General features: G+C 40.4%; 1 protein-coding gene across 1 annotated transcript in view; it reads left to right on the plus strand.

Moving 5' to 3' along the window:
* The window catches only part of DMTF1 (cyclin D binding myb like transcription factor 1), a 50,619-nt gene that overhangs the window by 11,265 nt on the left and 16,655 nt on the right, over positions 1-22,699 (plus strand). Inside the window, exons 2-14 of the mRNA XM_089685994.1 lie at positions 4,133-4,251; positions 5,056-5,150; positions 6,716-6,830; positions 8,691-8,767; positions 9,329-9,486; positions 10,160-10,192; positions 10,878-10,987; positions 11,381-11,609; positions 14,177-14,328; positions 15,082-15,291; positions 16,310-16,377; positions 20,049-20,207; positions 21,385-21,762. Coding sequence (XP_089542120.1) covers positions 4,140-4,251; positions 5,056-5,150; positions 6,716-6,830; positions 8,691-8,767; positions 9,329-9,486; positions 10,160-10,192; positions 10,878-10,987; positions 11,381-11,609; positions 14,177-14,328; positions 15,082-15,291; positions 16,310-16,377; positions 20,049-20,207; positions 21,385-21,762 — 1,896 coding nt within the window. The 5' untranslated portion in view covers positions 4,133-4,139. The remainder of the gene's footprint in view (positions 1-4,132; positions 4,252-5,055; positions 5,151-6,715; positions 6,831-8,690; positions 8,768-9,328; positions 9,487-10,159; positions 10,193-10,877; positions 10,988-11,380; positions 11,610-14,176; positions 14,329-15,081; positions 15,292-16,309; positions 16,378-20,048; positions 20,208-21,384; positions 21,763-22,699) is intronic.

Below are 22,699 nucleotides of genomic sequence, written 5' to 3' on the forward strand. Positions count from 1 at the left end.
CTGCAACTGTCTTCAGTTCCTGCTTGTTTTTGGTGCATTTTCCCTTCAGTTTTGTCTTCAGCCAGTGAAATGCATGCTCAATCGGATTCAGGTCAGGTGATTGACTTGGCCATTGCATAACATTCCAGTTCTTTCCCTTAAAAAATTCTTTGGTTGCTTTTGCAGTATGCTTTGGGTCATTGTCCATCTGCACTGTGAAGTGGCGTCCAATGAGTTCTGAAGCATTTGGCTGAATATGAGCAGATAATATTGCCCGAAACACTTCAGAATTCATCCTGCTGCTTTTGTCAGCAGTCACATCATCAATAAATACAAGAGAACCAGTTCCATTGGCAGCCATACATGCCCACGCCATGACACTACCACCACCATGCTTCACGGATGAGGTGGTATGCTTAGGATCATGAGCAGTATGAGCAGTTCCTTTCCTTCTCCATACTCTTCTCTTCCCATCACTCTGGTACAAGTTGATCTTGGTCTCATCTGTCCATAGGATGTTGTTCCAGAACTGTGAAGGCTTTTTTAGATGTCGTTTGGCAAACTCTAATCTGGCCTTCCTGTTTTTGAGGCTCACCAATGGTTTCCATCTTGTGGTGAACCCTCTGTATTCACTCTGGTGAAGTCTTCTCTTGATTGTTGACTTTGACACACATACACCTACCTCTTGGAGAGTGTTCTTGATCTGGCCAACTGTTGTGAAGGGTGTTTTCTTCATCAGGGAAAGAATTCTTCGGTCATCCACCACAATTGTTTTCCGTGGTTTTCCGGGTCTTTTGGTGTTGCTGAGCTCACCGGTGCGTTCCTTCTTTTTAAGAATGTTCCAAACAGTTGTTTTGGCCACGCCTAATGTTTTTGCTATCTCTCTGATGGGTTTGTTTTGTTTTTTCAGCCAAATGATGGCTTGTTTCACTGATAATGACAGCTCTTTGGATCTCATTTTGAGAGTTGACAGCAACAGATTCCAAATGCAAATAGCACACTTGAAATGAACTCTAGACCTTTTATCTGCTCATTGTAATTGGGATAATGAGGGAATAACACACACCTGGCCATGGAACAGCTGAGAAGCCAATAGTCCCATTACTTTTGGTCCCTGAGTTCACCTGATTTGGATGTAAATACCCTCAAATTAAAGCTGACAGTCTGCAGTTAATGCACATCTTGTTTCATTTCAAATCCATTGTGGTGGTATATAGAGCCAAAAATGTTAGAATTGTGTCGATGTCCCAATATTTATGGACCTGACTGTACATAGTTATATTGGTCCAACGACACGCAGCTTGACAAACATTGGTTGAGAAATCAAAGATGCTGGGTGGATAAAAGTTGGCTGAATAGTGACTGCAGCCAAATGGCTCCAGTCACAGATTGGGTGTTCTGACAGGTACTAGTTGGTTTGCTAAAACTGGAGAGTGTAAAATCTGCTGAAGCTCTGCATAAAAACCAATCAGCTCCCATGTTTTATTTTCAAAGCCTAATTGAACAAGCTGAAGTTAGAAGCTGATTGGCTACCATGCACAGCTGGACCAGATTTTGCACTCTCCGGTTTTAGTAAATCAACCCCAGTGTGTTTCTGTGCAATAAATTCATTATACTGTATCTGTTTAACAAAAAATTGCATTTGAAAAAACGCTGGGCAAATGCCGTGTGACAAAAAAAAATTATATATACACTCAGTGGCCACTTTATTAGGTACACCTTATTAGTGGCAAGAAAATATCCCCCACACCATTACACCACCACCAGCCTGAGCTGTTGATACAAGGCAGGATGGATCCATGCTTTCATGTTGTTTATGCCAAATCCACACAACTGCCGCTCAGTGAATATATTCTCTTTTTTGGACCATTCTCTGTATACCCTAGAGATGGTTGTGTGTGAAAATCCCAGTAGATGACCAGCTTTTGAAGTACTCAGACCAGCCCATCTGGCACCAACAACCATGCCACGTTCAAAGATGCTTAAATCCCCTTTCTTCCCCAAAGGACTTTGCAAACTGTTGGTGCTCTATTAATCATGTAATATAATAATAATAATTCTGATGTTCGGTTTGAACTTCAGCAAGTCGTCTTCATCACGTCTAGATGCCTAAATTCATTGAGTTTCTGCCTTGTGATTGGCTGATTAGCAATTTGTGCTACCAAGCAATTGAACAGGTGTACCTAATAATGTGGCCGGTGAGTGCAGGCCTCATTCATATGGTTGCTGAGGCCCATATACTGTGACTGGGCCTTGTGTTTGTGCGGTGATAGGTATGCAGGTGCTGATAAGCATCTCTGAACACAGCGTGTGCTTTTTTTTATTATACTATTATATTATTATTACTACATGAAGTCTACCCATAGCACCTGTACAAAGTCAGTGATTGCATCCTCTGATGCTCTTGCACTAGAGACAGGCACCTACTTCAAACAGGTCAAAGGCATTTTTTTTTCCTCCCTCCTCTATAACCGCATCTACGCCTGGAGGAAAAGAAATGTAATCTCCAAACAGGGAAAGGTTTCTTTACAGTGAGAGCTGTGAAAATGTGGAATAGACTCTCCCAAGAGTTGGTTCTGGCCAGCTCAGTGGATTGCTTTAAAAAAGGCCTGGATTCTTTCTTAGATACACAGAATATAACTGGATACTAACATTTATAGGTAAAGTTGATCCAGGGAATATCTGATTGCCTCACGGGATCAGGAAGGAATTTTTTTCCCTGCAGGAGCAAATTGGATCATGCTTTGCTGAGCTTTTTTGGCTTCCTCTGGATCAACTGTGGGTATAGGACTATAACTTTTTAATGGTTGAGCTGGATGGCCTTTTGTTTTTTTTCAGCCAGACTAACTATGTAACCCACTGAACCAGTCCTTGGGCCTGCAGATGGGCAAGTGGAGCCGGAGACATATAGTGGGAGGGTGACAGCAGCTTGCACTGTGGGCTGTGTGGAAACAATCAGGTGGCAGCGCTGCTTCCACCTGACGGGTGGGCCCTGCTGCTGCTGCAGGGCTAAAGGCAAACAAAACCTACCTGCTCTACATGTCCGGGGTGTCGGGCGATATGAATTGCACATCCCTGTAGGATATTCACCTATTTTGTCCTGGCAGTCCTTGTCACCTGGACTAAAAGTGAAGGAGAATGCAAGTTGCCACCAGAAAAGAAGTAGAGGTACAATAATCCAATGGAGATACTTGTTCTGGTGACAGCTGTCTTAGAAAATATTTACCTCACTTTGGATAGATTTTTCCCCTCGTTTAATGAAACATAGATGGAAAATAAACCTGACTGGGATTTTTACCCCTCCCTACTTTATCATAAATGTAAAAAACAATTTGGCTTTAGATATAGGTGTGGTTCACATACTGTGTGTGCAGCTCTGCAAGCTGCGGTTTGCGCAGGCATGGCATTGTATTCATTTGAATGGGCTGCTATGCCTTCTGAAAACACAGAGAAAAGGTCCGTGCAGCATTTTACAAATCGCAGCCCGCAAGGAAACCGCAAGTGCAGTAACACTTCAAGTCCTGCTTGGTTTCCTTTAGGCATATGCCTAAAGGAACAAAATGGACAAAACTTCAGTCCTGTACAGGCAAGATAGGTAGCAAGCTAATATATATATATATATATATATATTTTATATTTTTGCGATTATGTCAGCTGCCTATGCATAAATAAAACTTTGAAAACATGTGCACTCATCCTTTAGGCCTTGTTCACACCATATGTGCAGATAAACCGATGAAAACCAACGGTCAGATTTCACCTGCAGTTTTCATGCACTTTTCAAAGAGTTTTATATATATTGCAGATTCCTGCGCAGAAAAAAAATCTTCACGTGATACTGGTGTTGTGGTGTGAACAGGGCAGAAGGAGTGCAGAAAAACCGACGTCTCTGCTCCATGGTGTGAACAAGCCCTTAATGACTTCTGAATATTATTATATGTTCTTGTGTCAGCTGTGTTTATAAAACATTTCATTTACAGCAGGTACTATAGGAACTTTATTAGAAATTATTATCTTTTATGGGTCCATTCGGTGCCCATCAAATTAAGTAAAGGGTGCTTCCTTATATTTATTGTTTGCATCTTTGGTAATTGATGACTCTTTTGCTGTGGCCACTACATTATGTGTCAGCAGTCTGATTTTCTTGTTGCAGGTTGAGTATGAGCACAGGTGAAGAAGAGTCTGGAAGAGTGAAACTTCAAACCACAAGAAGCTCCCTAACACTCACACAGGACCTCGATGGGAATTTGATTCTGCATTGCCCTCAGAATGGTACCAAGAATTCCTCATCTTTAATGCTGGGCAAAACAAAAAAGTGCTGAAAGAATAGAAGTAGCAGAAAATGAAATGATCCATTCCTTAATATAAATCAGCTTTACACCGTCACAACCAAATATGTCATGATTTGGTAAAAGGATTTAAAGGGGAGCCTCAGTCATGGAAAACTCACCTACAATACATAATATCATGTTGTACTGTTTTCTTTTAACTGCAACTGCAGTGAATGTGGCAAATCCCTTTGCAACAAATTACATATTTCTGTGACCATAGAAAGTGGATGAGGCAAAAGGCAGTGTTGGATTGATTGGTAGTGTGGGTTTTGGTTTCTCCAACTACAGCCCAAAACATTTATAGAATGTATTTTTGTTTGAAACATTGCATCCACAGTAGAAGGTACATGCTTGTAGTTGATCCAGGGAATATCTGATTGCCTCCTGTGGGATCAGGGAGAATTGTTTTTGCCCCACTGAAGCGAATTGCTTTATTGGGTTTTTTTTTCCTTCCACTGGATGAACTGTGGGTATAGGATTGTGTATATGGGGGTTTTCAGTATCTTTTTTTTGTTTGTTTTTTGTTGGTTAAACTAGATGGGCTTATGTCTTTTTTTCAGCCTTAACTATGTAACTAAGTAAAAGCCAAATAGCAGGTAGGTTGGTGCTCAGAATCTATAATGCCTGTAGTTGCAAGATAATATTAGTTAATTTCCTTTCAACCTAGAACACATTTGCTTGAGGTTTTCATTGCGTCATTGATTATACCACTTTGACTTAATTTCAACTATTTTTTACTTTTTAGTGTCAGAAAATGAACAGGGCTTTGAGGTGACCATGACTGCCACCACAGAAGTGGTGGACGGCGACATTAATGAAGAATCCATAACTCAGATACAGGTAAAATGTGGAAACAGAGGAATGTTTACAAAATAGGTTTGGATAAAAGTATAGTCTGAAGTTAAAGTAAACCTGTCACTTTACCCATTCAAGGTTAAATAACAGGTTCTCTTTATAGCCTGCCTCCTCTGATCCTAATACTTACCTTGCTTGTGAACTTCTGCCATCCTTTTCATCAGATGTCCTTCCAAGTACTTCTAAGTGTGGGGAGCATGTGAACCTTCCTTTCATGATGACTGCACAGCCCCAGTGTGTCCAATAGATAGGCTTGAGCATTGTCACATAAGAGTGAAAGTAAAGTCGCTTTTCCTGTATAAACTGAAATACAGACTGGCACCAAGCCTTCAAAAGGCTTTCTATTTGAGGCTATGATAGGTAAAAAGGGTGGTAGGGAGCACAGGAAGGTAGATGGAGTGGTGAATTCAGGGCAAAGTGAAAGGTGCACTTTAAATATATGACAGCTTTGCTAACTTGACCATTTCAGATTAGATTTTCTCATGTTTGCCTCTGACCTTTATTGAGCTCCTTGATTGCCAGCAGTAGTACATGAAACCCCACTGTCCAGGTTAAAGGAACACTGTTGTCAAAACTGAAAATGACCCCAGGAAATATATATATATATATATATATATATATATATCTGCTCAGTATGTCAGTAATTCTTTCAGGCATAGCTGTAGAAAATCAGTTCATCCTGGTGACCAGGGAACCTCTGCTTGTAATGTAGAACTATTCCCACACTCAGTGCAGGCATCTTGATGTCTTTTCCTTTCATACAACATGCTTTCTGTATGTCAAACGGTACTGTTAGCTATTAAAGGATAAGTTCACCTTTTGGAGAAAAATAATAAATGCACATTTTTTTTGCAGGTAAAAAAATGTGTGTTTATTATTTTTCTTTAAAGGAGCTTGGAAAGCATTGCACCTGCAATCAGTAGATCGCTGATACCATGCAGGTCTCCTGCAGACCTGTCAGCATATCTGCTTGCTATACGGGATGTATGAGCAAGCAGATATTCTGACAGGAAGCTTCAATGAACTACCAGGGCACTCCACAGGGAGGAAGGGGGGGGGGGGGGTGCGTGGCTGCAGCTATGGGAACATGTTATACCCTAAAAACGGGTAAACTTATTCTTTAAGCTATTCCCAGCCACTAAACCAATTCTTACCTTCCATCAAAGTTTTATTGTGATTGGTGCTGCAGGAAGCTGAAAGAAATAGGAATTTGCATAGCACAGCCTCCAGAACTAAGAATAAGGTGAAATAAATGGACTACCTGATTTTAGCACAGTTGTTTTGTTTACAGTAGCTAATTGATTGGTTTCCTGAAATGACTCTGTAAGTTGCATGACCGAATACTCACATGTATGGACTCAATGTAATGTAGCTATCACTAAAGCAGGCATACCATAATTTAACCTGATTTTTTTTTTTATTTGATGTGTATATAATGTATGCATAATGCGTGCATAGTAAATAATATAAATTCTAAACTTCAGTTAGAGTATTGGTTGCTTTTACACTTGTAGAACCTGCTGATAAAACGTTTATCTTCTCTCATCAAGATCCTCCAAAATGAGCAGCTCGATGCCATTTCTCCTGCAGGCAATGAAGACATGTCAGCAGTTAGCAGAGCATGGTTTACCAGCAAAGAAGATAAAGATTCTCTCACCAACAAAGGTAGCCCTGGATTGAATAGTATTGTTGTATCATAGTTCGTGTACCATACATTATGTGTGCTAAAGACAATATTAGAGGGAAACCATAATAGTTTATGATCAGTTGTGTGTGTATATATATGTATATATGTGTGTGTGTGTGTATATATATATATATATATATATATATGTGCCGGTGTGTAAGACAACCCCCTAATTTTCCAGTTAAAACATAGGTTTAGGGCTATACTCGCCGTATAAGACTACCCCCCATCCGAGGCACACCATTTAAAAACATCAGATTTGATTTAAATAATTTTAATTAAAATGGTTATGACTTACCGGTACTTAAAATCCTTCAAAATCCTCATCATGTTCATCATCTGACATCATAAGTTCATCAATGACATCTTGTGATACATTTGTAAGACAGTCATCGTATGGATCTAATTCCGAATTAGATGGCGTGACTTCAGCTTCCCCTTCATCTTGCCACAAGTAGTCAGCCTCCATACCATCCAATGAATTTGATATGCTACACTTCCTGAAAGACTTGATTACTGTTTCTGCATCAATATCATTCCAGGCTTTTATGACAAAGTTACAAAAAACGTCCAACTGTGGAGGACACATGTTTCCTCCTTTTGTGAATGATTTTTTGCTGCTAACCATCCACTTATTCCACTGTTGTCGAATGAGATCTTTAAATGGCTTGTTTAGGCACACATCCAGTGGCTGTACCATGATGAAGGTTCACAGCAATAGATTCCAAATGCAAATACCACACTTAGAATCAACTCCAGAACTTTTACCTGTTTAATTGATGAATAAATAATGAAGGAGTAGCCCACACCTGGCCGTGAAACAGCTTTTTATGCAATTGTCCAATTACTTTTGGTCCCTTGAAAAAGGAGGGATGGTTACTCTTAACAGCTGTAATTCCTAAACCCTTCCTCCAATTTGGATGTACATACCCTCAAATTAAACCTGAGAGTGTGCACTTTCAGCCCATATCTATTATAAAACTATAGTTTGAATATATTTTAGTAAATACCTGAAAAAATCTAATATTGTGCCTGTGTCCAAATATAAATGGACCTAACTGTATTTTAGTCATGTAAATATATATTATTGCATATAAATATTTAGCATTCTTATTTTCAGCCAGCAGCTGGAGCTCTGGACTTTTTTCTCCATTGGTTTTCTAGTCCCTCTTTAGCATAAGAGAGCAAAAGGAAAAAGCCTGTTGTTTGCAAAGCTTGATAGCTAAAAGTTAGACTACTGAAAGTCTCAAAGCAGTGTCTCATCCTCCTCATTCCCCTTCCCTTGCTATCTGTTAAGACTGCACTGTGCAAAGTTTCAATCAGAGTGAGAGAGCCTGAAAGCAAGCAGCCTTTGCTGTACTTTCTCACTATAAAACCCATAATGCTCTGTAAATCCAGTGTTATAGGTCAATCCTGAATTAGAGGCAGAAGAAATGTTTAACTATTCGTAAAAATGTTCCCTCCTCTTACCTATCTTGCCTACCCTGAATAAAAAAAAAATCTGGCACGGGGGAACCACAGTTGCAGGATCACATAGCTAAAGAGGAGCGAATTAAAAAAAGGTAAGTACACCAATGTTTTTATTATACAGGGTAGGAATGATAAGTAGGAGGAGGGAGTAAGGAACATTTATAGGAATAGTTATAGCTATGCCTTTCTGCCACTTTTTTTAGTTCATTTACAGAACATTATCTGTTTTCTAAAGCGCAAGCAAAAAGAAAAAAAAACACTTAATAAATCAAATAGACTATAGTTTCCTTCAATGGTTTAAGTCTCACCACGTCCTATAAGTACAGCAGTATGCATGTATCCAGCATTATTTTTGTTCTTTACTTTAGGCCACAGATGGAAGCAAGGCATGTGGTCCAAAGAGGAGATAGCAATCTTAATGAGTAACATAGACAGATACTTGAAGGTAGGTTTTATTTGTTGCATTGGTACATTTTAAAGGATTCTGACTTTCGATGTAGTTCTCAGATTGGTTCATCTGCTGCACAACTGTTGCCCTATTCAGTTACAACTGAAGATCTGCATATTTTGATTTGTTTTTTGATGGAACATCACAAATCCTATATCTAGGTTTAAAGCCTCACTCCAGACAAAACTTTTTTTGGTTTGCTTTTAGATAGAGTGCGGAAGAGTGAAAATTTCTGTCACCCCACTGGTGAGATTTTTCCTTTCTTCACTGGGGCAGGAAGGCACAAACAACAAAAGGACATTGTTGAGTCATCTAATCCTTCTTCAACCCACTAAAAAATGTACTTTTTTTTTCAGTGTCACCATTAAATACATTTCCTGTCACTTCTTGCTCTGACAAGAAGTGAAGGGATATCTCTACAATAGGGCGCAAACAACAGTAAAACCCCAGCAGAGGCTCCAACCCTTCACCACTCTTTCCACAGTAAAACAGAATGTTTAGGGTGCAGATTGGCTTTAGCTTGTTGCTTATTTTGTTGCTGTTTTTCTTGCTTTTTAGGAACATGGCATTAAAGATGCAGCTGAAATAATTTTTGAAATGTCAAAGGATGAAAGGAAAGATTTCTATAGGACAATAGCTTGGGGACTGAACCGTCCACTCTTTGCTGTGTATCGAAGAGTTCTTCGCATGTACGATGACAGGAACCATGTTGGAAAGTAAGAGGAAACCAAAAAGTAATTAAAAATATCTCAACCCCAAACCAAAAAATGTAACTTAATAATAATAATAATGTGGTGGCTGCACTAGTTTTTTTTTCAGTATTTTCACCTGGTAATCCTGCTGTTAGGGTGGCTGTGCTCAAACCCGTCAGGTTTATTATACGGCTTCTTTCGCACAGGCTGTGAGATCCATAGACCCTTAATGGGCCTTTAGGCATGGTGTATGTATAACGCTTTATATATACCGCTAGGCTGCCCATACATTGTGCATTTTTTTTTTGTTCAACCAGCGGGTTGAACATAAGAAAATGCCTTGATTCCTCCACCCACACATTTGGTGTGAATGGGGGAATCCCTCCCTCTGTTGTATTGTATGCTGACAATAGGGAGCCCTCTCTGCTGTCAGAATACAATGATCATTGTTCCCAGCTATAGCTGGTAACACTGATCATTTGGGTACAACCTGACATGCTGGTTGTACACAAGTTGACCAATAAATCAACTTGCGTACAACCTGCCTGGCCATACATGGATCAAAATTTGGTCTGTCCCTGCTGAACTGGCTGAATTTTGATCCATGTAATGTATGGCTGGCTTTAGTCTAATAGTATACCTTGCAATGTACTTTTTATGTTGTACTTCATTTTGGTGTTCCAATTGTTTCTTGCAGGTACACACATGCTGAAATTGAAAGACTAAGAGAGTAAGTACTACACAATAATATGACATATGTACAGATAAGCTTCATTGTATATGATAAAGTGTATTGTTTAATCTGAATTCCTTAAATATCATTGCATTTTATTGTTTAAATCTGACTTGCTGTGAAGCCTTTAGGGCAGCCATGAATAAGAAGTTTCTGTTCTAGCTAAAGGGCTTCCAATCAGGTCTTTGTCCTCTGAGAAAAATATTGCTTCCATATACAGTATGATAATTAATATATGATAAATAATATTTTTATTCAAGTTAAAAAAAAAAAAAGGATTCCCATATATGTGGAAACAAATTTACCATGTTAAACCAATGTCTGTGCTTTTTTTTTTTTTTTTTTTTTTTTTTTTCTTTTCTAGAAAGGTTTATAGTTTTTTTAGTATGCCTGCAATACAATCCTATACTGCAGTTTTATCTGCTTGCTCATACATCCCCTACGACAAGCAGATATTCTGGCAGGTCTGCAGGAGACCTGCATGGCATCAGCAATCTACTGATTGCTGGTGCAATGCTTTCCAGGCTCCTTTTGGACAATAATAATGCATGCACATTTTTTTACCTGCAAAAAAATGTTTTGTTTATTATTTTTGTCTAAAAAGTGAACTATTCTTTAACAAAATTACAAAACATATTTCATATGAGTCTGTTTTTTTTTTTTTTTTACCCAATTGTTCAAGGTTACGTTTGAAGCATGGGAACGACTGGGCCACAATAGGAGCTGCTCTGGGTAGAAGTGCCTCTTCTGTCAAAGATCGCTGTCGACTAATGAAAGAGACATGTAAAACAGGTGCAAATCCTGCTCAGATTAAAGCTATAGTTGTATAGGTACATATGGTTTTGTGTTGTGACGTGACTTTATTTGTGTACACTGCACTGTATTCCTTATAAATTTTAATTATTCTATCTAATGTTACCCCTAACCACTATTGTAACCACTGGGAATATGCATGATTTGGCATTCCCACCTTGTGTACTAACAGTTTTTCTTTCATTTGGGTATCTTGTAGTCTTTCAGTCATTTCTACTTGTCAAAATGTGTCTTCTAGTCACAAAAAAACCCTTTAATATACGAGAGCCAAGGTGGCCCTATAAAGTGTACCATTTGTTATCATCTCCTTGAGAAATTTTTATCTTCTGTAGTCATTTAAAGATGTTTCAAATCAAATATGTATAATTTCAGGAAAATGGACAGATGAAGAAGAGAGAAGGCTAACAGACGTTGTTCATGAGCTGACTGGCACAGAGGCTGGTGATATAGTAACACAAGGAGTGTCTTGGGCTTCTGTGGCAGAACGAGTGGGAACGCGTTCTGAAAAGCAGTGTCGTTCCAAATGGTTGAACTATCTAAACTGGAAGCAGAGCGGAGGAACACAGTGGACCAAAGAAGATGAAGTCAATCTGGTTATGAGGTATGAATTATCCTTCTGATATAAGTTTCATTTTTAACTTGTTCATTAGACGTTGTTGTTAAAGTGCAGATTCGCAAGGCAAGAATTATTTTTAAATTAGATTGCATTTATATTTAGTATGTAGATACATTAAATAGGGGATCAGAAAACCTGCTAATGAACGATGCTAACCTTTTATGCTCTGGATACTTCGCTCTGATTCAAAATGTGGAAGCTTTGGCTGCAGGTCCCTTATTGGTTAAGATGCAATAGTTTGAGTGGATTGGGGTTCATTTACAAAGGGAAGGTAACAGAAGACTGGTACTCCTTTGGTTTTCTCTGTTGAAAGGAATTCTATCAAAATAACTAGAAGTACAGCAGGGTAGGAAACATTTTGTGAAAAGTATACTAAAAAAATTGAGAGAGCTGGTTATATATAAAAAAATGTCAACGTCACACTCTGTCACCAAAATAACTTTTCTTAAGTAAATGCTGTAAACTACTTGAATAATAGTAAGAAATGTACATTGAGTTTTCAAAGATCATTGGTAAGTGGTAAAGTAAATGGTAACTTACTCTTGCTCCAGAAGGCGTGTGCTGTGAGGTGAGTATGGTAAGGTTGCAATGAATGTGCCATCTGAGGGGTTCTGAAAAATATACAGTTGGAAATTTGCGATTAGATAGCAGTCATCCTTATTAAGTTCTCTTAGATCTGGCCCGATTCCTGCTGCACTTTAACACTTCAGACAATACAATTCCTGCACCTTCACACCTTAGATCAGTCCCAGCTCCTGCACCTTCACCCTCCAGATCAGCCTCAATTTCGGCATCTTCACACCTCAGATCAGTCCTCAGTTCCTGTACCATCACACCTCTGACCAGTCCCAATTCCTGAACCTTCACACTTCAAATCAGCCCCAATTCCTGCACCTTCACACCTCAGATCAGCCCCAATTCCTGCACATTCACACCTCAGATCAGCCCTAATTCCTGCACTTCTACCCCTTAGATCATCCCCATTTCCTGCACCTTCACACTTCTGGTCAGTCTCAATTCCTGCAGATTCACACCTCAGATCAATCCCAATTCCTGCAGTTCTACACCTCAGATCAGCCCCAATTCCTGCACTTCTACACCTCAGATCAGCCCCTATTCCTGCACATTCACACCTCAAATCAGCCCCAATTCCTGCACATTCACACCTCAAATCAGCCCCAATTCCTGCACCTTCACACCTCAGATCAGCCCCAATTCCTGCACCTTCACACCTCAGATCAGCTTTAATTCCTGCACTTCTACCCCTTAGATCATCCCCATTTCCTGCACCTCTGGTCAGTCTCAATTCCTGCAGCTTCACACTTTAGATCAATCCCAATTCCTGCAATTCTACACCTCAGATCAGCCCCAATTCCTACAATTCTACACCTCAGATCAGCCCCAATTCCTGCAATTCTACACCTCAGATCAGCCCCAATTCCTGCACATTCACACCTCAAATCAGCCCCAGTTCCCGCACCCTCACACCTCAGATCAGCCCCAAATTCCTGCACCTTCACACCCCAGATTAACCCCAATTCCCGCACCTTCACACCTCAGATCTGTCCGAATTCGTGCACCTTCACACCTCAGATCAGTCCCATTTCATGCACCTTCACTTCTCAGATCAGCCCCATTTCCTGCACCTTTACACCTCAGATCAGCCCGAGTTCCCACACCCTCATACCTCAGATCAGCCCCAATTCCCGCACCTTCACACCTTATGTCAACCCCAATTCCCGCACCTTCACACTTCAGATTAGTCCCAATTCCTGCACCTTTGCACCTCAGAATAACCAAATTCCTGCAATTCTACACCTCAGATCAGCCTCAATTCCTGCACCTACACACCTCAGATCACTGTACCTCCTTGCACATCTGTCCCACCACTGTACTCCACTGCTCACTTCACCACCACTGTACCCACCTGTACATCTTTTCCCCAACACTATCCTCCTGCTCATCTTTTCTCAATTCTGTGCCCCCTGCTCATCTGCTTCTGACTCTGTACACCCTTGCTCATATGTTCCTGACACTGTACCTCCTGCAAACCTGCTCTTTTGCTGTGCTCCCTGCTCCGCCGCATCCAGCATTGCACTTTTTACCTTCATGGTGGGCTGTGCAGTCCCAGGTGAAGGGGGTAGGAGGTGGATGTTTGTGACAGTGATGAAGAAATAAAAAGTTAGAAGAAGCACGCTAGGTCAGTGGAACTATCCTCAATTCCAGGAAGCCAGCTCATGCCACTGAAAAAGGCAGTGCATGCCTTGTCTGGCATGACTGTCAGGGTTGCTGACCCCTAAAGTTTAGATTCACTGACACCGCAGTGAATTTTATTGTAGCATTTGCTGTAAAACATCAGAACTAAAATACAGCTAAAATCAATTGAAAGTATCCATGTATTTCTAGCCAGTCAAAGCACTTCTGTTACTTTTTATTAGGTATATTTTACAAACTCATTTTACGCTAGCCAGCATGTAGGGTTCACTGTGTGAGAAAAAAATATTTCTGAAAATGCCTACTGTCTTCTAATATTCCATTTCTGTTAATGCTAGAATAGCAGAGCTTGCTGTCTTGGATGAGAATGAAATCAACTGGGATTTGTTGGCAGAAGGCTGGAGCAGTGTTCGTTCTCCACAGTGGCTCAGAAGTAAATGGTGGACAGTAAAGAGACAGATTGCAAACCACAAGGATGTGACCTTTCCTGGTAATAAAGATTTGTTGTTGCCAGTGTCATGCTCATTTTGCTTTTGATGGTTGTTCATATTTCATGAAATTACTTTTCTAACAGAGACATACAGAAATTTTGCTTTAGGGTCTTCAAACTGGTCAGTAAACTAGTGCTGTATATACCTACTTTGTATGTTTTACTCAGCAAGTGCTTAATCAAGGTTAGACAGCCTTTTCATTATACTTGCTAGGTTGTTTGGTGCTTTCTGAAATACATATTGATGTATTTATATACTTCACAAAATGTGCCTATAGCACTTGACTGTCTGCAAAATGCTGTTGTTTCTTTGTGTTTTCTTTGTTTTTTTTCCTCAATGCTCCGTATATTTAGCAACGCCATACACGTTTTTGTTATAGCTTTACATCTTGTTCCCATTGCTGCTGTTAGAATATTTCCAAACCCCATACCCAGTTAGCAATGTTTGGACAACGACCAGACCTAAAAAATGCTAACAGGCTTGTATGCTTTGATAATCTAAAGTTAATGATATTGCTTTCATAACATTCAATTTTTATCAAACAGAACAATGAAAATATGAGCATGAATGTTTAATATGGGTAACTATACAGCATTGCTATTGTCTATTTAGTAATACTGTGCTCCAACACAGCCACTAAAAAGCATTGCTTCCAAGTTTCTCTTATATAACCACAAATAAATAGTGCATCGTTATTCTTATCATACTGTTTACATTAGCAATTGTTCATTTACAAATGTATTTGGTTGCAGTATTAATTAAAGGTCTGCGTCAATTGCACGAAAACCAAACTACTCTCCTGGGTGCCCAAGATTTGGAGAACAAGGTGGACATCCAGTCTCAGAGTGGAAACTCCAGTGTGCAGCATGTTCAGATAAGAGTAGCTCATTTGGAGGATAGTCCAGTTCTTCCTCAGAGTTCAGTGGCAGCATTGCAGATCCCTGTACAGATTACTCATCTAGGTAAGATAACTGCATTACTGCATGCTAAGAAAAAGCACTCGGAACATATGCTGTGATTGTGGCCTTACATGCCTGTTAGATTTTTGTACTGGAAGGATGATTCTGGGACTTAGTTCCTAGGCTTTCATTTATAATAGCTAGTGTAGAGAGATTTGTGTACAGAAATATGTCAGATTTTCAGCAAGCTGAGTAGCACTTTCAAATAAATGTCCATAAACCCCAATATATATTTATCAACCTCTGATGTCCTGTGCGGATCTCTTTACAACCCCCTGTTTCTAGCTTGCCATTGCACTACCTTGCTGCCATATAGTGTATGTTTGGGTCTTGGACTATAAGATCCTGTCCCTATGATATGGTCTGTTGTACCCTATGGCTGGAGCTGATGCATGCACAGCGTAGTAGGAAGAACGCTCAACGGTAGGCTAGGCAAGAGATAAATTACATCAACAGTCTTAGCTGCCTGTCTAGGAGTCCATTCCTGGGGCCTATAACCTTCCTTCTTTCTTGAAGAACTAGCATTCCCAGTAAACCAATTTAAGGTGGGTGGTGGATCACTTTTCCAAGCTCTACCAACCTGCAGCCTCAGCAGCACCACCACAAAGAGATCCTCCTCTGCTTACAATGAGCCTGGTGTAGCTCAGTGCCTTTCTGGCTGATCCCAGTACCAGGAGTTAAGGGAGGATTGCATATGTGGCCCTACTTTTCATTTCAAGATAGTTCAGGCCTAGATTTCCAAAGCTGTACGGGTTTCAGTAATGTTAGGGGTTAGCGTAATGTGTTAATATCAAGGGTTGACTTCTGTAGATAAGACTTAGATTATCTGCATTCTGTTTCAAAAATTAAAATAAATACTTGGTGAACTTACCTGTAGTTTTTCCTTTTATAGAGCTTCATTTGTTGGGCTAACACTAGCCACAGCCTGCTGTCCTCCATATTGGATGCCTGAGTTGTTGTTATGGCTATATGATTTAATAATAACAGTAATAGTAATTCTTTTTTTTTATTATTATTATAGCCCCAGACCCCACTTCCCCCAGTACTGACCCAGAAGCTAGCACACTACAGACATTTGAGATCCTACCAGTAAGTGTTTTGCCTCATAATTTTTATAAATGTACAAAAGTGCAAAAGAAGCAGAGCAAACGCCTTCTAGTTGTCACCACGGGTATAAAAGATGAAGTGTAGTAGAATGTACTTAATGTACAAGAATGTGCCATCTATCCAGCGGGTAGAGATTCTTGTTTCTGGATTCATTGCATCTGAGCTTTTTGGGGAATGAGGAAAAAGTGGTTGAGTAGGTCACAATTAATATGTATGTAAGGAGAAAAAATACGTTTTTTGGACTTTAAAGGTGTGTTATCCCTCCACGAGATCAAAAAATTTTAAATCAAGCAATTTTTTTGATATGTAACCAAAATAAAACTAACCATTAATAGGATGACATAATAAAAACATATATTTTGTATATACCCTCTCAAAGCAACGCCTATGAGCCCATCCACAGCATATAACATGCAAATAGAGGGCATATTATCCAAAGGCCTCCAAGATGTAAAAAGTAGAGTTCATCAAACATGTGTACAAGATGCACATCAAGAAGTGTTGGCAATGGATGAATCCCTTCTATAACAAGATTCACTTATAACTTATTCAGGAGTAGGGTATTCAAGGGTATTGCATCCTGGCTGATCAGCACATGGGGAACACACTTGCATCAAAGAGACTATCTTTTTCATCCATTGAGGGACACTGGAATCCAAATATTGTGGGGTTATTCAGCCATCTACACGCTGGCAAACAACAAAATTAATAGGCCAACCCAGGATAATCTCTCCTCTACCCAGCATATCTCAGTTTTTTGCCAGTGTCCTAGGGGGGTGGACGTCTTTTTTCAGCTCTCCTGAGGAAAGTCTAACCATTTTTTGCCAGCTTTTGTCTTCAATTTTTTTGTCTTCAATTTCTCCCTCAGATTACATTCAGTCAAGATTCCTTGCTACTTTGTAGTGCCATACCTAGACTGGACATTGACGGTGCTTGATTTGAAGTGACCTTTAGGCATTAGATTCAAATTGTGGCACTTTCCAAACATCTAGTACTAATGGAAGCTAGTCAAGGAGCCCTTTCCAGGTCCAAAGCCATTGCCATGGCTTTAGCGCTTGCCCTGTTTTGAAGACCCACTTTGTTGAGTAGGCTGTTTGGGCTGAGCACCGGAAGCTACCTTGTTGTTTGCACCATTGGGTACCTTTTGATTTTCTTGCTACTGCTGTTGTCACCATGCAAAGGGTAATGCTGAGGGACTGATAGCTGATGTCATCCATTGGGTGGTATGTCACAGGGCACACGTTTTTCCTGCCATTCAGCTATCCTCTGGCTGCTGCTAATGCTCTGTAAAGTGTCACAAGGAACTCTGATTTCTGGTCCGTTCCACCTGCAGGGACTTTGGTCACATTTGGCCATTTGACCCTCATCATCCACCAGCTGCCTTGTTTTACGAGTACTTGAGGCCTTGCCTTGTACCTGGAATATAGTTGCATTACCGCCACACAGTAAATTTCTACACAGAGCGGACAGTACCGCTCTACAGATGACCCCAGCTCACTTTCAGAAACTTACTGGAATGTTTACTCTGTATTCTCTCAGGGCACTGACATCTGTAATTGTGAATCCAGTGACAGTATGGTTATAGGGTCCACCTCATCCGTGCCTTCCTTAGCCTCTACTGCAGTCACACAAGACTTTGTGGCCAAATTTACCCTATTCCTCATGTACACTTCTTACTAATAAACTGTGTTGAATAGATGTCTGGAACCTTAAGCTTCAGTTTTAATGGTTTCTTTGAAGCATCAAAACCTGTGTCCCCAATCATTTTGATATCCATACAGATGTGCAGAGCACTCCATAAGATGTTGGATCATAGATGCTAAGTCCAAGGAGTGGAGTGCATGACTCATTTGGTCTTCAGGGCTTGCCATCATCAAGGATACCAAAGAAAGCTAGAGCACACACCTAAGACAGCCTGCACAGTGGGAAGCAAAAGACCTGCTAAGCCCTCAGAGAGTCTTTACCATGAAAATGTTCTTCCACTTTTCCAAATGGGGGGATCGTTGCTAATTTTGGCAGGTTCTTGGGTAGTTTTCCCTTCCTGAATTCAGGGGCAGAGAGCATCTCATCGGGCAGACTGACTAAGTCTTTGCATGTAGCACTTTCTTCACCTGCTCACTCTATGCCTCTGTGCAACTGCACAGATTAACAGGCTTCTACACCCTGGGGGGTCTCCCCAACACAGAGCCTCTTCCTCTAATTCCTGTGTCAGTTCAACTTTGGGAGCTATCCTATCCTGTGCAACCCTCTGTTTCTCAGTTTGCCGCCCTTCGGGTGGGTAAGGTCATCAGTGGCATCTGCTACCCCTCACTGTGATTCCTTTGCCTCCAGGGTGGCTCCCTGACCTATCAGGTCATCTGTTTCCAGCTCTAGTTGCACTTTGCCCTAACATATGAACTCTCATGTTGCTTCGGCATGGCTAATACTCCAGTGCGCATAGACGTTTGTGCCAGGACTAGTTCTTTTTCCTGACATCCCCGTTGTGGGACACTCAGATGACCCACTGGGAAGAAAGAAGTTTCTGGGGTCCCTAGCAGGCAACATCCCTCTGAAGGGCTTAACACCAGTAGGATTCATCCAGATCTAGGTTTTGTCAGGATTTAGCATTGCAACCTTCCTGCCACCTGTAAGTGCAATTTAAACCACTTAGTTTCTCACTGGAAGACTCCACAGCATTTTTGCACCCAATTCCTCCTCATTAAACAGGGAGCTACCCTTCAGTAGTCTTTTTTATATCCCTTGCAGGTTGTGATTATAGTCAATTTAGGGTTCTTCCCTGGTGAGATGAAAACTCTATCTGGAGACATTGGCAGACAATCCTTTCTTGACCTTTCTGAGGTCAGTTAAATAAAGGCTTCTCTTAGGGCTTTCCTTCTAGACTGGCTGGCCTTGACTTACAAGGACTTTTCTGAGTTTCCTTATCTTGTTTCTTCCAGGGACTTGTTTCATTTTCTTGTTAACCATGTTGGTTGTTGGCCGTTTTCACTGCGGTATGGAAATTAGTTATTGTTAGACTATGTGGTGTGTAGCCTTTTTTTGGTCTATGGTACAAGCTCCCTTCCTTGTTGAACCACTCATCTTGGGTTGGTGACTTTTTTTTTTTCTGGTCTTGGGCATGAAGTTGGTTCTCCATGTCCTCCCTGTGGTCGTGTTGGCAGGTTCCCTTATCAGGCAGTAGGGTCAGCCTCATCCGGTGGCAGTTTTGGCTGCTGGTACTTCAGGGGGTTCTTGGGATGGAGGCAGTCCCCAGTTCTGTTTCTTTGGGTCTGCTAGCTTGTTGCTCACTCTTCAGTTGGACTGCTTTTGCACATTCCGACAGTATCGGAATCACTTTGTCACTAGATGTATGAGAAGGGTAATAGGACTTGTACAAACTAAAATCATTTTCTTGAAGTCCATTGAGGTCCTTTGTGTTTTATAATCCTGCTCTTGGTGCAGATTGCTACAAACTGTGTTCTGCTAGGTGAAGGATGGGTTATCCTGGGATGGTCTACAGATGTGTGTTTGCCAGTGTCCAAATCCTCCAGTAGGCAGCAGTATAACTAGACAGTATCTACATTCTGTGTCCCGCAATTGACTCAAAGAAATGGATGCTATGATGAGTACAAAAATTGTATTTTTTAAGAAGTGACTTGTTTATTTTTCTGTCCCAGTCATTCTATTTGCAGCCAGCTGGCACAACAGGCACCTTCATTCTGCAAACAGGATCTTCCCAAAGTCTTCCATTATCCCTGGCATCCAGTCCATCTGTAACCTTGACGTCCAGCACTTCCCCAGCATCACCAGAGCAAATTATTGTGCATGCCTTATCTGTAAGTAGGCAGCCCTTGTACTGGATGCATGTAATATAACCACAGTTGGATCAAAATTGTCTGATACCCTTACTTGCAGTGTCAACAAATACTTTTAAAAAATAATGTTTTTGCTTTCTGCACTTCAGCAGCTAGTTTGGTGTTAAAATGATATCCTGTAGACCCCTTTCATATGAGATGGATCCCATTTCGATCAGCAGTAAATCAGCTCACAGATGGATCCCCTTCCAGTTATTTATTTATTTTTAGCGGACTGGATCGGACCATTTAAACCCGCCTGTCCATAAGGATGAATGGACCTTGAATGGAAAATGTTAGTTTTCATCAGCAGGCGTTGTACTAGACTGGTCCAGAAAGCAATAAATACTGTATATACACAAAACAAAAAAGAGTTAATAATGAGTCGTATACACTGTAGCTGTTTTACAATTTTAGAATATACAGAATTTGATGAAGGCTAGGGAGATTTATTAGAGAATGTATGATAAAGTCATGACACACATAGCTAGGGATATTGCACATCATTTTGAAATATATGTTTACTAAGACCAAAACAGTTAATTCGGAACAGCCCAATACAACATTTGCAATAATACAAAAATGGTGTGAGACCTGCACCCAAACCTATACCATTGATAAGATACCAATACCATGTTTATAGCAGAACTATATGTTACAGAATCCTTTTTTTCTAAAGCTCCTCCAACTTTGTATTCTGTTCCTAATCACATGTTTCAAAAGCACTACAGTACTGATTGTAGATAAAATAGGCCAAACCACGCAACAAAGAAGGAGTCTTCATGACTATAAAACTGATGTTCTTGTACAAGGCCATTATGTAATGTAAATTATATTGGAATTATGGTGCTTGTGGAGGACTTGAAATCACAAAAAGAGAGATCGTAAAAGTTCTGTAGTTCAGTTCTGTAATACCGCAACCAAACTTGTGTTACTAAAGGAAATCACACACATAAGTAGCATGTCTCCTGTAAGATTCATGTCGTATCATTAGATTGAGAAGATATCCCCATTTATGAAAGTGTCAAACGTCTTCATTGAAAGAGACAAAATAATAATATTTTTTTAATAAGAACGGGTGCATTTGTGAGAGCGTGAGAGTACAGCACAGTTTTTCTGTGGATCCCTCTTAATATGTCACTTTCCCTCACATTTACAGCCGGAACACCTCCTAAGTTCAAATGACAATGTCACTGTCCACTGCCACACGCCTGGAATTATAATTCGAACACTTGCTTCAGATGACATCTCTTCACCCTTCACTCAGACTGAGCTTTCTATAGACTCTGCCTTACAGCAAGAAGATTTGAATAGTCCTCAGAGTTGTCATGAAGCTGATCATCTTCCCCAAGAGATCCATCATAATCACATTAACAGTAGCCATGACTCTTTGTATTGCACTGAGCAGTCCTCAAAAATGAGGGTGGGGAGTACTATGAAACTGTTACCGCATCCCGATGTAACAGAGGACATAACCGTAGCGGGGGTGAAACCTAGCGAAGCTTGCATTGATTTGGAAGCAAACCTTGTGAAAAAGGTAAGAGTAGAAAATATGAAAGGTGTGACGTAACATTGCAAGTCCCCTTGTTGGTCAACTTACCACCTTCTAATCCTGCAACATACGCACACACACTTGGTGTTACTTGCACTTTTTTGTTCTCCCATGTTTGCTTCCTAAAATCTTACTTTTCTTTGATGTAGTGCTCTTCAAAGTTTGGATGTTAGCCCTTTATCTGTAATTTAAAACTTGTGTTACTATTGATTATTGTTTTTGCTTTGAGAGAGCTCTGGGGGTTTGGTCTGGATATGTCTTCCGGACCCCCTCCCTCCTCCCCCTCTCTTAGAGTTAAGTTCTCTCTATATTAAGGAGAGAATGGGGAGTTCAGACCAGGTTTGCTCTGATGAACGGGGACTGCCCCCCAAAACACATCAGCTGGTTATATGACATCCATTTGAACCAGAGGAGTTCTATCACATGACAGACCTTTCGGTTTCTTGGTTTACATTCAATGGTGTTATCATTTTGGCTTTTGTGAGTTTGTACTCTTTTTATTCTTTAATGTAGAGCTGTAGACAATGCACTAGGCGTTTGCACCCTTTGTTCATTTTGTTTGTAATATAATAGTGTTCCATGTACAAATTGCTCTGCCCTGTCCTAGATAGTGGTATGAAGTGCCCATCAACTAGAAGTTGCCATTAACATGAAGAGGAAGCTAATGGGTGAGTTGTATTAGCAACTGTTCTGACAATGTAGTGTCATGATTTCGGAATACCTGTACGGATTTGCCAGATTAAAGGACACTACCCGTTCTATGTGTTTTTTCAGAACCTTTCCACCTGTTTATGTATATTTTGATAGTTTAATTTTTGTCTGGTAAAAAAAATCAGCAAATGCCACTTTGTTGGATTTTGGAGTGAGGATAGTAGAGAACAGTGTTTGTGCATCCCTCTGTTTGGTGTCAACACATATAACT

The sequence above is a fragment of the Staurois parvus genome, unplaced genomic scaffold (genome assembly GCF_062004578.1).
Source record: "Staurois parvus isolate SC_StPar_1 unplaced genomic scaffold, SC_StPar_1.0 ptg000019l, whole genome shotgun sequence".
NCBI classification, from domain to species: Eukaryota; Metazoa; Chordata; class Amphibia; order Anura; family Ranidae; genus Staurois; species Staurois parvus.